Raw genomic sequence first — 16,758 nt, forward strand, 5'->3', positions numbered from 1 at the left:
CTCTCTGGTTTTGCCCATGGTAGCAGATTATGACTGAGCTCATAAATGTCACCTGTGCACGCCACAGTCAAACGGTGGTGGGTGGGTAGTTACTCATGGGGTATAAGTGGCATTTTTTAAAGGTAGACTGCCAACTCTATGAGTGTCATAATTATTGATGCTTCTCTGGGGTAAAAATATTACATTACAAATAATTTTTTTCTAAGTGGGTGAACTTGGGTGCAAATACTTCTGCTCCTCACTATATACAGTATGGCAGAAAACACAGACAAGGCTGAAAAAACAGTTTCTTCTCTTGCGCCCCCTCTTTAAAATAAACTGCTGTATTTCAGGCCAAAAGAACTTTTGTGTTTGATAGAACAATATTTCTGTATGTTGCCATAGCAGTGTCATGCCGCATTAAGCCCCCAAAACTATTTTTAATGTGTACATTTTACCCTGGAGACCCCCATTTACAGACACCACGCAACCGCTTTTGTATCAACCCAGCTATAAAAAGAAAGTAAGTAATTATATTTATTATTCAAAATGTCTATAATTTTTTTTAGCTTACTCCTCATTAATTGATGTCTAATATCAATATTAATATTAATTATTAAAAAAAAAAAAAAAACATTTTTCACTCGCATATTTTAAACTTTTAAATAAATTACGTGACGATGAAAAAAATAGTGTCTGTAAATAGGTCACAGATATCTATCTCATAACTATCGCTTAATTGTATTTTTTTGTTACTGTCGCATTTCCCCCGAAATTTTAGATGATTAATAATTGTTCCAAACAAAGAAAATTTGAAAATTTGTTTACAGGGTAAATATTTGACAAAGAAAATCTCGACCCTCCTTGATGTCTGCGATTTCTGCATCGCAACCCTTGTTATATCACCGTGTTTCACCCATAAAATCCTCAAAAAGTTTGGCTGTGGCCATTCACAGCTGTGTCTTGACACTCGGTGATACATGCGACACAGAGTTTTTGGATCGAAATAAGGCAAGTCGGCGATACTAAAATACGCGTTAATATCTCGTTAAAATCATGGTGTCTTTAACCCTTTAAGGTCTGGGCCTATTTTGTCTGATTTTGCATGCCTTTGAAGTTGCCTTTATATTTTACAGAAAGAATTGTTTACGATGGCCTGGTTTGGTCCCTTTTTTTGTGACACCTTGAACTTCATGTCCAAATTGTTGTTTCCTTCACTGATCAATTATAAATCATCATTTTGGGCCCAAAAAGACCAAAAATTCCAAAATCGTTTTGTCAAAATTTTTAATATTGATGTCCAATTGACAACCAAACATGCGTAACGAACCGTTTTGAAACTTTGTAATATTTATTCAACATGTTAGGATGAACATTCAACCAAAAAAATTTAGAATAAATAGTCTTATAGTTGACAATTCAACATAAACAACAGGTATAGCCATAGGCGTTTTTTGCCTTTATACATGCTCCAGTCAAAACAGGTTATATACAGCAGACCTAACAGTGAAGAACAGTGAAAAAATATATACCATCTAACACAAAAAGTGTTTAGAGGCCATCTCTTTATGAGTTTAGGTATTGCGGCCCATCGCCTGATGAAAACTATGTACACACAATCAAGTTTCTTGAACACACATTTATATACACAAATTGAGAAGATTGATGTGGGAAAAAAAATATATATATAACATTGGGGGGAAAAAAGCATTTTCAAAAATATTTACAATAAACAAGTTAAATTTTTTTCAGTCATGCCACTCCGAAAAGCAGTTTCGTCCTGGAATTAGACACGGCTACATCACACAGCTCACACTTCCATGGGGTGTCGGTCCTCTTTCGACCCTTCCATTTTCATTTCACTTTACTTTCATTGTCACTATAAATGTACATGAAAATAAGTCAGTATTTATGAAAATAATAAAGTATAAAATAAAAATATATACAGCAATAAATAATAATGGAAATCTATATGTATGACAATAGAAAGAATACCATAGCTGAATATGTGCTACATCCCTAATCTTCATATAGAAAGAAGAACACCACAAATTATAAATTCCTGCCTGGGATACCCACAGTGCACGTACGACTTTGATCTGATATGCACATTTTATTATTATATACACAAACACACACTTATATTGCATCAAAATTAACTTTGTCTTGCAATATCAAAAGAAACTTTCAAAAGAAACGTTTTCAGCATGAAAAAAAAGAGTGAGTTGGTTTACCTCTGCTCGTCGATGGCGTCACCCACGTGTTCAAATCCGTCACTATCTTCACTCGAGGACTCTTCCGAAGAAGACGATGATGACGAATTCGGACCATCCTCTTCCTCAAGTTGATCAGAAGCACAATTGCTTGCGCTAAATTTAGTTTTCCGTTCATTGTCAAAGTCACACAAAGTCGCTGCTCGATCCAGGAGTATCCAACTGGCCGTCGCTCGCCACCTCGCTGCTTCAGAACACTCCTCCCTCTCGTTCGGCTGAACCTCGCACCGCAGTTATATTTATAAAAAAAAAAAAAAAAAAAAAACGCATTTTGTGCTTCCACTGTGACTTCGAAAGGGTTCGTTTGATTTGTGTTTTTTTCATGGAGCTTCCGTTTTGAAAAAGGACTAGAAATGATGGAAATATAGACATAAACAAATGATTCATGCAGCGTTTTAATGTTTTTTTGAGAGGACAATAAAACTATAAAACTTAAATGACAATATCTCACGTTCTAGTTGGTCGATTGACTTCAAATAATAACGAGAGTAAACCGCAACTTCCGCACTTTAAAACGAGACCAACCAACGGCATGTGGGTGACGTAATTAAAACGTGAGGGCGCTTCAAAGACAACGTGCGCTGAGGACGCGCCGGCGCGTCCTTCGACTCTCAAGGGTTAATTATGCTCTCACCACAAGTTAGGATTTAGGGGTTTAAATTTTTTTTTTTTTTAAATGCCCTCCTGTTCAAAAAAACTTTTCCCCCCAAAAATTGAGATTTTAAGCCTTCCAAATATGTATCAGACATGCATATAGGACAGTTTTGAAATTTGGCCAAATTGGGGGTCTCAGAGCAGAACATCAAGTTACCTGAGTGTTTTCCGCCATGGCCATGTTTTGGCCATATATAGGCTTAAAATCTCAATTTTCTGGGGGAAGAAGCATTTTTAAAAGGAGGAGGGCATGTAAAAAAAACTTCTTTTTTCAAACAGCAAAACCCTATCTGGAGGTGAGAGCACGCGAGATCAGAATTACTGACGCCATGACTTTAACGAGATATTATTGTGTACTTACCTTGTTTCGATCCAAAAACTCCATGTAGCATGTATCACTGAGTGTCAAGACACAGCTGTGAATGGCCACAGCTGGATTTTTGGGGGATTTTATGGGTGAAAGATGGTAATATAACAAGCGTCGCGATGCAGAAATCGCAGACATCAAGGAGTGGTCGAGATATATATATTTTTTTACATATTTACTCTTTTAAACATTTTTTTTTCAATGTTTCTTTGTTTGGATCCATTATTTATCATCTAACATATCTGAGAAAAAGCGACAGTAACAAAAAAATATACAATTAAGCGTTAGTTATGAGGTAGATATCCGTGACTTTTTTATAGACACCATTTAGTTCATCGTGACGTATTTTGTTTAAAAGTTTAAAATATGCAAGTGAATAATTTTTTAAAGTTTTTTTTTTCTAAAGAAATATTAGACATCAATTAATGATTCTAAGCTAAAAATGACAGACATTTTGAATAATGAATATAATTAATTACCTTCGTTTTATGGCTGGGTTGAAACAAAAGTGGCTGCGCGACTTCTGTAAACGGGGGTTTCCAGGATAAAATGGACAAATTAAAAATAGTTCGGGGGCTTAATGCGTGACAAATCTGCTATGGCAGCATATAGACATATTGTTCTATCAAACACAACAGTTCTTTTGGCCTAAAATACAGCAGTTTCTTTAAAAGATGAGTGCAAGAGTAGAAACTGCTTTTTCAGTCTTGTCTGTGTTTTCCGCCATATATCGAACGTCCTTGCGATGCATGTATTTCGCATCAGCACATCGCAATGACAATGTTCCAACAATATATCGTTCATGCCTAGTAGCGAGAGATCACTGTTTCGTTGCAGGCATTTTGACAATACACGTATCGGTACAAAGGCCGTAGAACGGATCCTAAGATGCTGTATCGGTTCACCCTCCATAATTAGGATTTCCGTAGCCAAGACCTGTCAGGTGAATTGTTTACAGCATTTCTTGTTCTAACGTTAAGAGCATTAGGGCCATTTTTTTTTTCTGTTGAGCGATTTAAAATGACGTACATATCAGATTTTTTGTAGTATTGGGATCTGTATCGCCTTGTTGTCCACTTATCGGGAGACATTTGTATCATGAAATGTATCATATCATGATACGTATTGTATCGTGACATTGTTGGCAATACCCAGCCTTACTATTACTATTACAATAATATATCTTGTCATCTTAGAAATGATAGTAAAAATAACACGCAATGAGCATTGTTTCAGAATTCTTACTGGCTAAAGTCAGCCATATCAGGACATACAATATTACCTCACTGGCTGCCATCGATGATGATAGACGCCCAATCCATTTGAAATGTATTCAGTCATTGTACGTTTTGTCATTTTGACATGTGTAAATACTGTAAAACAAAGATATTCGTGTATTTAATTTAAATACATTTTAGTTAGTTTCTGAACAGACAATATGTCAGGTTCGCGGGTAGGCAGGAGGTGTGTGGCCCCAAGCGCAGGGAAACGGAAACGAGGCAGAAAGGCGGTGCAAAAAGGTTTTAATTAAAACCAACAAAAAACAAAGTACCAACAAAACGACTGAGGTATCCAGAAACTCTTAATGAACAAAAGTCAGGCTAACAAATCAACTTACTTTCAAAGCAGGACGAGGAACACGAGGAGCTGGGAAGAAATGCTGACATGAACGTGAAGATTGACATTGACAATGACGCAACAAGGAGTGAAAAGAAACTGGGTGCTTATATACACACCCGCAGACAAGGGGTAACGAGACAACGAGGAACAGCTGGGTAACACAGGAGGATGCAGATTGGAGGATACACTAGGAGCAGGTAGAACAGGTGAAATCAATGGGCAATCACTGGGACAAGTCACACGAGGAGAAAACCAACACAAAACCTAACACAATACAGTTTCGGTTATCGTTTTTTTCTTTTAATTTCAGTTGCTATTTATTTGTTTTATTTAATTATTTGAATTCATTGAATTATTTTCGTAAACTCATTGGCTATTTTGGAGCTAACAAACTAGACCCCCCGCCCCCAAAAAAACAAAACATTATGGTCATATTTTTCAACTCATTGGCTGCCACTGACGGCGCTAGACGTCCAATCCATTTGAAGAGGGAGGGTTGGGTTAGAAAGCAATTCGGCATGGTGGGAGAGTAACATTTGTGGAACTTTTTTTTTTTTTAAACAAACAACGTTTTTTTCGGTATCGGATTGGGATACAGAATCGGCAGATTCTCAAAATCATGTGACTCGGATGCAAAAATATTCAATCAGGACATCCCTAATTTGTATGCTTGAAATTGAATTGTACTGTGCGTTGATAACCAATAAACATCTGTAAAAGGAACTGGAGTCTTATATGCAATCAACACGCATGTGCGCCGAGCAGCACACGCATACACACAAGTGTATTCACGCACTGGAAAATTAAAGACCTCATTTTTATTTACTGTGTGATTATTTGACTTATTGCATATTGCGACAGACCTAGAGAGTACAGAGTTTATTTCAATAGGGAGAGGCACAAAATCCAAAGGACGTGACCCGTAAATGCTCCAAAATCAACAGGCAGTCCCCTAGAATTGAACCTACATGACCAGAAATTGATTCTAAATTAACAGGAAGTGCCCCAAAATACACAGGAAATCACCCAGAAGCGACATTCGTTCATTCACTGTAAACCCTCCCACTTCAAATGCATTGGGCATCTACTTGTGACAAATTCATTTAAATATACAGCAGAATGATGCCGCATGACTGTACGCCCATCATCGTAAATAACACTGAAAGAGTTAGTAATGTTCATGTTGGGGTACCATTTCGTAACGAAGCCTATGGAGGGCATTGCTGTGTCAGGCAAAGAGCGTCTGCAAGTACACCTAGGATATCATGTCATATTACGAAACGAATTAAGTCAAATTTAGCAATTTGCGAGACCGTGGCGCGCACCAAGAAATGTATGTTTGGCTGCGGAATGAACAAGTGGCCCATTGTTCTCCGGGGCTCCTGCAGGAATTACTGTTGGGCCGCTTTAACATTCTTGTACCAACCGCGCTGTGTTGCTCTGTCTTTAGCCAACTAAGCACTGCTTTAATGCAATATTTAATCTTCTTTCTCATTGGGTCTGAGGAAATTCTTGGGTCACCTCCACAGTACAGAGGGCGACCTCTCAAAGCAAAGCCACAGAGGGGCGGGGAGTACTCCGAAGGGGATCGTGAATGGGTTTTCGTGCAATTTGTGGTACAAGAAAAATAATATGAAGTATAATATTACCAAGGAGGCAAGAGACAATTTTCATTTTTGCACCTCTAAATACTACACTGCAAAAACACACCTCCTTAAAACTAGTTAAATTCCCTTGTTTTCAGTGTATATCTACTAGAAATGAGTGAAATTATCTGCCAGTATGAGTTTATCAGACTGATTTTAAGCAATAAATTAGTAGATTTAATCTTTGAAAAAGTTCGTTTGTCAGAAAAGTTTATTTATTTAAGAATTTAAGAATTTAAGAATAATTTTCAGACTATTAGGTGCTACTTTTTTCCCTCATTTTGAATCCTGCGGTTTATAGTCCAGTGCGGCTTATTTGTTGATTTTTTTTGGTTCTATAGATAACACTTTATTTGTCATAAGATGGCCATAAGACCATCATAATTACAGTGCTGGCCAAAAGTATTGGCACATCTGCAATTCTGTCAGATAATGCTCAATTTCTCCCAGAAAATGATTCCAAAATTACAAATGCTTTGGTAGAAAAATCTTCATTTATTTTGCTTGCAATGAAAAAAACACAAGCGAGAAAGGGAAAAAAAATTAAGTCATTATCATTTTACACAAAACTCCAAAAATGGGCCGGACAAAAGTATTAGCACACTTTGAAAAATCAAGTGATGCTTCTTTAATTTGTGTCATTACCAGCACCTGTTACTTACCTGTGGCACGTAACAGGTGGTGGCAATAACTAAATCACACTTGCAGCCAGTTAAAATGGATTAACATTGACTCAACCTCTCTCCTGTGTCCTTGTTTGTACCACATTGAGCATGGAGAAAAGTAGGAAGACCAAAGAACTGTCTGAGAACTTGAAAAGCAAATTTGTGAGAACGTATGGGCAATCTCAAGGCTACAATCCATCTCCAAAGACCTGAATGTTCCTGTGTCTACCATGCGCAGTGTCATCAATAAGTGTAAAGCCCATGGCAGTGTGACTAACCTCCCTAGATGTGGACAAAAAAGGAAAATTGACGAGAGATTTCAACGAAAAATTGTGCGGACGGTGGCTAAAGAACCTCGACGAAGATCTAAAAGTTCAAGCTGTCCTGCAGTCCGAGGGTACAACAGTGTCAACGCGTACTATCCGTCGGCGTCTGAATGAAAAGGGACTCTATGGTAGGATAACCAGGAAGACCCCACTTCTTACTCAGAGACACATAAAAGCCAGGTTGGAGTTTGTCAAAACTTACCAGAGAAAACCCAAAACCTTTTGGAAGAATGTTCTCTGGTCAGATGAGACAAAAGTAGAACTTTTTGGGAAAAGGCATCAACATAGAGTTTATGGGGGGAAAAAAGAGGCCTTCAAAGGAAAGAACACGGTCCCCACAGTCAAACATGGCGGAGGTTCCCTGATGTTTCGGGGTTGCTTTACTGCCTCTGGCACTGGACTGCTTGACCGTGCGCATGGCATTATGAAGTCTGAAGACTACCAACAAAACTTGCAGCATAATGTAGGGCCCAGTGTGAGAAAGCCTGGCCTCCCTCAGAGGTCTTGGGTCTTCCAGCAGGACAATGACCCAAACACACTTTAAAAAGCACTAGAAAATGGTTTGAGAGAAAGCACTGGAGACTTCTAAAGTGGCCAGCAATGAGTCCAGACCTGAATCCCAGAGAACACCTGCGGAGAGATCTGAAAATGGCAGTTTGGAGAAAGCACCCTTTCAAATCTCAGAGACCTGGAGCAGTTGGCCAGAGAAGAATGGTCTAAAATTCCAGCAGAGCATTGTAAGAAACTCAATGATGGATACCGGATGCGGTTGTTCGCAGTTATTTCGTCTAAAGGTTGTGCTACCAAGTATTAGGCTGAGGGTGCCAATACTTTTGTCTGGCCCATTTGTGGAGTTTTGTGTAAAATGAAAATGATTTATTTTTTTCATTGCAAGCAAAATAAATGAACATAATACTACCAAAGCATTTGTAATTGCAATCATTTTCTGGGAGAAACTGACCATTATCTGACGGAACGACAGCCCCAAAACATCACTGCTCTAGAGGAGATCTGCATTGAGGAATGGGCCAAAATACCAGCAACCGTGTGTGGCAAGCTTGAGAAGAGTTACAGAAAACGTTTGGCCTTCGTTATTGCCAACAAAGGGTACATAACAAAGTATTGAGATGAACTTTTGGTATTGACCAAATACTTATTTTCCACCATGACTTGCAAATAAATTCTTTAAAAATCAAACATTGTGATTTTTGTTTTTTTTTTTCTCCCACATTCTGTCTCTCATGGTAGAGGTTTACCCATGTTGACAATTACAGGCCTCTCTAATATTTTCAAGTGGGAGAACTTGCACAATTAGTGGTTGACTAAATACTTATTTACCCCACTGTATATATATATACACACACATATATGTTTAAACAAGTATCGTCACCATTCTAAGGCATCCCTTCAGTATTGGAGGTTCACAATAAATAAGTTACTGTAATCTAATTCATTCAAGTTGAGTATTACAAACTCAAAAAAAATTTACTATAATCCAATTATTAAGGTTAACCCTTTTTATCGGATGTTTCGGCTGTGACATATGTAGGCATATCATCTTTGAAGCCTGGTCACGCTGTAATGACGTCACCCACGTGCCGCTGGTTGGTCTCGTTTGAAAGTGCGGAAGTTGAGGTCCACGCCCATTTTTACTTGAAGTCAATCGACCAAGTAAAACGGAAGATAATGTCATTTGAGTTTCATAGTTTCATTGCCCTCATATATAAACATTAAAACACTGCATGGGCCATGTGTTTATGTCCATATTTCCATCCTTTCTTATCCTTTTTCAAAAATGAAAGCACCACGAAAAACTAAATATAGCAGTAGCCATTGTCAGGTCATGAAGGAAAGCCGTCATCTGAAAACTTTAAATACATTGCGAGCGAGGCGCCATCCAACGAGAGGGAGGTGAGGTCAGCGAGCAACTTTGGTAAACGTGCTGGATGAATCAACACTAAATGCTAATAGTAATGTAACCCAATGGATAACTGAGTAAATATTTTCAATTGAATAACTTGATGGAATTTAATATTTTTAATTTTTTATTTGCATTTCAATTATTTTAGTTTAAAAAATGATCTAATTCACAAAATGTGAATTATAGATGAAACGGGTCTCCACCCCTATGCTGTAGCACAGGGCCAGTGGAAAATTACCAGCAACATGATGAGACCGACCCTTTTTTTTTTCAACTGACCACATTGTGAGCTACTCCAGCAGAGAGGTGCTGCATACGAGAGCCACTGAGAGAATTTATTTGACATTTTTCTATTAATATCCTTCCAAAAAGCGAGTTAAACTTTTATAGCACTTCCTTATCAGCGTGGGCTGAGTTGGAGACAGTGTGCGTGAGGCAGAAGGGCAGTTTACTCGTCCTTGGTAAGTTTAGCCTATAGAGCTAATCGGCGCTAATACTAGCATTAGCTGGCCAGTATGGCCGTTAATAAGAATATGACGACTCATTGTTGACTAAAGTTAGTAAAATAATTGTCATCCTATATGTTGACGAATAGAGAAGGGAGTGGAACCGGAGTTCCTTGAGCCTGGAGTTTGTGGAGCTCTTTGAAAGCATCTTGGTGAGTTACTTCAAATGTGCGAACTACAGTCAAGTGCTATAATGTAGTCACAGCAGTTGAACCATATGCACTCCTATTGTCTGTGATACTAAATTGCTGACAATGGCAACATTTATTTTTCTTTTCAATGTTTAATGTGATTTCTGTATTTGTTTAAATGAGAACAGACTCAACCCAATTATCAAATTGAGTTGAACTGTAGTTAATGTTAAAAATAACATTGGCTGGGAATTAGAAAAAGAATTAGATTTTAATAGCCTTGTTTTATACAGGCTAGATTTTTTGACGACCTTGAATTAAATTGGATTTGGATTCTGGATTCTCCCTGAAGAGGGGGATGGCGAGCTAACCCTTGATTGACGGACCTGGCTGCTTCCTTTTCCCAAGGAGCACAATCTTCACTTCCTACCTCTCCAGTGTGGTAGGATTGCGAACTGCTTCTGCAGTGGATAGGATAAAAAACTGAACAGTGCACTTTTATTTTCATACAAATTGAGACACTCTTCACTTATTTTGAAGGGACACTTTAATTTATTATTTTTCTGGCACCAATCTGAACTGTTGTATATTAGAGAGCCGGCTCTAATAGGCAGTCATTGTGAATATATTGTAAATATTTGTACATAGTTTTCTCTTTTAATTATAATTTTGAATTTTAACCCTTTCGTGGCTCCAGTTATTTATTGTGTTCGAAATTCTTCTTGTTACACCAAAATTTTCCTTCAAGAGACGAACCTAAGCGCACGTGCCCAATTGGAAAAATTCCTGTAGACTCTACAGGGGTTACAGTAACAAATACTAACAAGCTAATGCATTATTTCATCAACTCGAGGAAGAAGATGGGCCAGATTTGTCATTGTTTTCTTCGGATAAGTCAGCAAGTACGAAAGGTGATAGCAATACGCAAAGGGCAGAAGAAGAAATGACAATCCCTGAAAGTGTGGGCTGTGGAACATTGCCCCATCTCTTGTTCCAGGATGAAACTGAGTGGCATGCCTGAAGAAAATGAACTAAACTGGTTTATTGTAAATATTCTGTAACTATTTTGCACTGTTGATCTATTGTGTATAACTCGTTTTGACCATAGTACATAGAAAGGACAAAATCGCCTATGACTATACCTGCTGTTTCTGTTGAATTATCGAATATAAAACAATTCAGTCTCATCTTTTCTGTTGAATGCTTATCCTACAGCTTCAAAATGTTTCGTTAAGCATGTCTGGTTGTCAATGGGACAGCAATATTGCAAATTTTGACAATTTCTTTTAGGGTCCAAAACAGTGTTGTTTTCGTCAAGGATGACGATAACGAAAATATTTCTTCAACGAATATTTTTTTCATGGCGATGATGGGCTAAAAGTGTGTCTCGGGAAAATATAACGAGATGGAGGCCAGTTGTCATCTGACGAGACGAGAACGAGATGAAAATTCACCAGTTTCGGTCATAAGTTCAAAATGAGTGATTTTTTTTAATCTTATGTGTAGTTAGCATGCATCTTAGCAGTGCTTGTTCGTGTCACAAATGTGACTTGCTGCGCCTCCCCACGACCCCCCCACCCCCCGCCGCCCCACACACAGGGTTTCCAGGCTCCTATTGTGAAACACATGTGTCAGGTGCTGCTTGGTAAGTTTTGTTTTCTTATCTTGGCTATGCCATGTTGCGTTAGCCTTTAAAGGTCTGTGCTGAGTGATCATCACACACTAAACTAACTTGTACCATTAGCATAGCGTTCGTGTTAGCATTAGCATTCAGCGTGGTTACTCAGAGAGTTTTTTTAAACTCTTGGAAAACTTTTTATATAAAGTTCATTGCGTCGAGGTGAGTTTAATTAATTGCTAATGCAGTAATGTGCTGTTTTCCTGCTGAGTGTCCTTGTAGACTCTAAAACTATATGCTCGTCTGTCAATGCTCATTTGAATTTGCTGAAAACCTTTCATTTATTTATTCATGGACTAAAAATTTTAACTTTATGGATGTAAACATTTTGAGGATTGTCGACTTAAACTTGACGAACTTTGTCTGAGTTTTCATTGATTAAAACTAGACGAAGATGAACTGATTTTATAAAACAGTGGTATGAAAAAGTATCTGAACCTTTTGGAATTTCTCACATTTCTGCATAAAATCACCATCAAATGTGATCTGATCTTTGTCAAAATCACACAGATGAAAAAACAGTGTCTACTTTACCTAAAACCACACATTTATAGGTTTTCATATTTTAATGAGGATACTACACAAACAATGACAGAAGGAAAAAAACAAGTAAGTCACACTTAATATTTTGTGGAACCCCCTTTGGCAGCAATAATTTTAACCAAACGCTTCATGTAGCTGCATCAGTTGGGCACATCGATCAGGACTAATCTTGGCCCATTTTTCTCTGCAAAACTGTTGTAGTTCAGTCAGATTCCTGGGACGTCTGGCATGAATCACTGTCTTTAGGTCATGCCATAGCATCTCAATGGGGTTCAAGTCTGGACTTTGACTTGGCCACTTATTTATTATTTTGTTCTTCTGAAACCATTCTGAAATTGATTTACTTCTGTGTTTTGGATCATTGCCTTGTTACAGCATCCATCCTCTTTTTAGCTTCAACTGTCTGACAGACAGCCTCAGGTTTTCCAGCAAAACATCCTGATAGATTTTTGAATTCATTCTTCCATTAATGACCGCAAGTTGTCCAGGCCCTGAGGCAGCAAAACAGCCCCAAATCACGATTCTCCCATCACCATGCTTCACGGTGGGGATGAGGAGTTAATGGTGGTGAGCTGTTCCATTTTTCCTCCACACATGACGTTGTGTGTTACTCCCAAACAATTCAACTTTGGTTTCATCAGTCCACAAAATATTTTGCCAAAATGTCTGTGGAGTGTCCAAGTGCCTTTTTGTAAACTTTAAACGAGCAACAATTTTTTTTTTTTTGTTGTTTTTTTTTTTTTAAACAGCAGTGGCTTCCTCTGTGAATCCTTCCATTAACACCACTCTTTTCCATTGTTTTACATATAGTTTATGTGTGCACATAGATATTTGACTGTGCCAGTGATTTCTGTAAGTCTTTGGCAGACACTCCAGTGTTCTTTTTTTCCTCCTGGTGTCATCTTTGGTGGAAAGCCACTCCTTGGGAGAGAAGCAAAAGTGCCAAACTCTTTCCATTTGTAGACAACTTCTCTGACTGTCGATTGATGAACATCCAGACCTTTAGAGATGATTTTGTATCCTTTGATCGCAAGTCTTCAGACAGCTCTTTTGACCGAGTCATGATGCACATCAGACAACGCTTCTCACCAAGACATTTCTTCACCGGTATGTGTTTTATAGTGGGCAAGGCAGCTTTAAACCACACATCAGTGATTGGGCACACACCTGACTTAAAATGTTTGGTAAAAATTGGTTTCAAATGCTTTTTAAGTCTCTTAAGGCAGAATGTTCACATACTTATTTTTCTCCTTTCTGTCATTTTTTGCATGCTATCATCATTGAAATATAAAATCCAATTAATGTTTAGTTGGTTTTAGTTAAAGCAGACACTGTATTTTCATCTTTGTGATTTTGATGAAAATCAGATCACATTTGATGGTGTTTTTATTCAGAAAAATGAGAATTTCCAAAAGGTTTTATATACTTTTTCATACCAATGTAACTAAAATATGACTAAGACTAATAAGTATTTTCGTCCTAAAGACTAAGACGAAAATTAAAAGGGCTGCCAAAAACAACACAGGTCCAAAATGTTGATTATAACTGGTCAGTGAAGAAAACACTAGTTTGGACATGAAGGTTATGGTGTCCTGAAAAAGGGACCCAAACAGGCAAGTGTGAACAATTTTTTATTTGAAATATAAAGGCGACATCAACTGCATGCAAACTCAGGCAGAGGCGTCACTCGGTTTTAAGAACAGAGGGGCTTAGCCCCCAGGAGATGACCAGGATGTAAGTGAACAAAGTGTACAAGCACAAAATTTCAAAATCAGCTAGGAAAGACTAATAATTAATTACTATCATTATCATTATTGTTGTTCTCGTTACAGTCTTTTTTTTTTTAATATAGTAGAACAACAGGTAAAAAAATGGCTTCAATTGGAAGTTACTTGGTATATGGAAGCATCAAACACTGCCATTGTCGTACCGTTTTTAAGAGTGGCAAATTGGTCTATCCCTCTGCTATGACTCCTACAGGTCAATAAAGGTGGAGGAGTGATTATTATTATTAGTGTATATTACTGTATTATATTGATCATTCACTGATGATAATCATATGTGAATGAGCTCAGCTCCTGTACTCTATAAGTTAGGTTAGAAACACAGCTGATACTCCAGAAGGAATTCACCCCAAAGACAGCTGAAAAAAAGACCTCTATAAACAACCTAGATCTTCAAAATGCATTTCAGACTAACTATCTGGCAGCAGGTAAATAACAGCGTTATTTTAAAGCTGGGATGTAACTTTTAACCGCAAAACAACAAAGGTAAGACGCGCGCAGAGATTTTCTGTAGTGTGCAAGGCAGGTTTTTATCAGTCAAAAAAGGGAGCAGTTGGTTTATTAATTACATGGTACTTTCTGCTGTTATTCGGGGGCTGGAGCTAACTGTTACTATCAGCAGCGATAAATACTCACTTTCTTGGACAACCTTCTTATGTTCATCCTTCATCCATCTATTCACGCTCTACCCTATCCAGAAAGCTGGCAAAATCAGACAACTTGCCTTTCATTCAACCAAATTGTAGAAACATGCCCCTTCACATCCTCAGTATTGGTAATGGTGTTGCAAAGATGGGAAAAGTATTAATTAGATTACTCATTACTGAGAAAAAAAAAAAAAAAAGTGCATTTTCAGTGATGTGGGCATTCTCTTTATGAACAAGTGGAATGGATTGGATAATTACGCACTGAAGGGGCTCTCTACCTTACTATATGAAGTGAGGGGAAACTGACAGATTTAAGTTAATAATGATAGGTTATATAGTTCGTGATTTAAACTAATATTCTGGAAACTTCATAGTGAATATGTCAGCATTGTTTGTGTGTGTGTGTGTGTGTTTTTTTTTTTTTTTAATAAAATAAAACCAAATTATTTAGGGGGGCTTCAGTCCCCCTAAAGTATGCCTAACGACGCCACTGCGCCCAGGCCTTAAAGGGTTAATTTTATTCCTGAAACTTGAAACAATTAAGTGAATTGCATCTAATTAATGTAAGTAACACGAATTATATTTTAAGGCAGCAAGTTTGCCTTTCTTTTTTAGGTCAAGTCAATTTATCACATTTTACAGTGCAGACAGTGATGAAGATAGAGAGGAGCTTGAGTGGCACCAGCGTGGGCCAACATCCCACGCACAACTGAACACTTCAAACAGAGATCCTGGCGTCAGAGCGAGCCCCAGCTTGTACAGGTCTCACACTTTGCCCCCCTCTCTTTAAGCGATGGCCACTGTAGGCCTATTAGACACGGCACTAAAAGCGGGGCGAGCGGTGCCCTCGCGTACAATGGGCAGCGTTAAAACCAAAATCGGGGGAGGGAGGGGGGCTTCTTGCTGGAGAAGTCACATGAAAGAGAAGTGACAAGCCTCCTTTTTTACGACGGTGCCTGGAAAGCCACGTCCCTCCGGAGCCCCCCGGCCCGGGGAAGGGCTTTTCACATGATAATGCTTCATGAAAAACACAAAACAGAGGGGTGACTAATTCCCAATCCTCCCTGTTAAAAATGGATATAGATACAATATCTGCAAATGCGTGAAATGAGCCTCGGTGGCACGGTTAAGCTCTGCGGGGGGACGGACGAAAAAGTAAACACGGACTCGTTTTTCCGAGTAAAAAGTAGAAGTCAAGATGGAAAAGTTTACCATGGTAACGCTTCTTCTCATCTGCGGCCAACGTGACGGCGATTCTCAGGCCGATGCCGGAGGAGCAGCCGGTGATCAGCACAACTTTCTGGCCGCCGTTCGCCATGATGAGTGCGGCGGAGAAGGGCGCCGTGCAGCCTCCGGATGCTTTCGCTCGCTGGGCCCCGACTAGGAGCGGATCGCCTCGGCGGCCATGTGAGCGTTTAAATGCGGTCACATGCTCGCCGCGAAATACTTGGCGTCGCACGCAAGCCCCAGCACGTTTAGGCTTATTACGATGAAGTTACAGTAATTCCTTAAAAAACAAATTAAGAGGGAGGGAGGGCTGGCGTGTGCGTACGTGCGCGTGACAGAAGGGGCAGTACTTATGTGATTACAAAGCGGGACACAATGTGACACTATGTATTTATTTGACATTGCAATATGGACACGTTGTTTTGTTGATAGCGGATATTTCCGGGTTACGTCACGACAAACGCTTTCATAAGACAGTTTTGCGTTGGAAAAAAATTAGTCATGAAAGGTCGACTAATCATATGATAAAGATTAACAATAAAAATTTCAGCACATATTTTGAATCAAAATATATATTGTATACTAGGAACATTTCACATCCACAAATAGTCTAAATTAGAATATCATTTTACGTTTTTATTTATTTATTGAATTAAATTGTAATTAGTTAACAAAGATATAAAATGGACAGTGGTGGATGAAGTAGGCTACTCACTTATTATTATTATTATTATTATTTTTTTTTTTTCATTTATTTACTTTACTTACTTTAAAAGTATAGATACAGTAGC

At 38.3% G+C, this 16,758-nt stretch overlaps 1 protein-coding gene and 1 long non-coding RNA gene across 2 annotated transcripts in view; one reads left to right on the forward strand and one right to left on the reverse strand.

Annotated features, from left to right (window-relative positions):
- The window catches only part of rdh8a (retinol dehydrogenase 8a), a 33,196-nt gene extending 16,916 nt beyond the window's left edge, over nucleotides 1-16,280 (reverse strand). The window contains exon 1 of the mRNA XM_057861381.1: nucleotides 15,953-16,280. Coding sequence (XP_057717364.1) covers nucleotides 15,953-16,058 — 106 coding nt within the window. The 5' untranslated portion in view covers nucleotides 16,059-16,280. The remainder of the gene's footprint in view (nucleotides 1-15,952) is intronic.
- LOC130932032 (uncharacterized) lies at nucleotides 9,716-11,229 on the forward strand. Its single transcript, XR_009067344.1, has 3 exons — nucleotides 9,716-9,912; nucleotides 10,047-10,109; nucleotides 10,382-11,229. It is a non-coding gene; the product is annotated as an uncharacterized LOC130932032 (long non-coding RNA).
- Nucleotides 16,281-16,758: the final 478 nt, after the last annotated feature.

The sequence above is a fragment of the Corythoichthys intestinalis genome, chromosome 16, assembly GCF_030265065.1.
Source record: "Corythoichthys intestinalis isolate RoL2023-P3 chromosome 16, ASM3026506v1, whole genome shotgun sequence".
Classification (NCBI taxonomy): Eukaryota; Metazoa; Chordata; class Actinopteri; order Syngnathiformes; family Syngnathidae; genus Corythoichthys; species Corythoichthys intestinalis.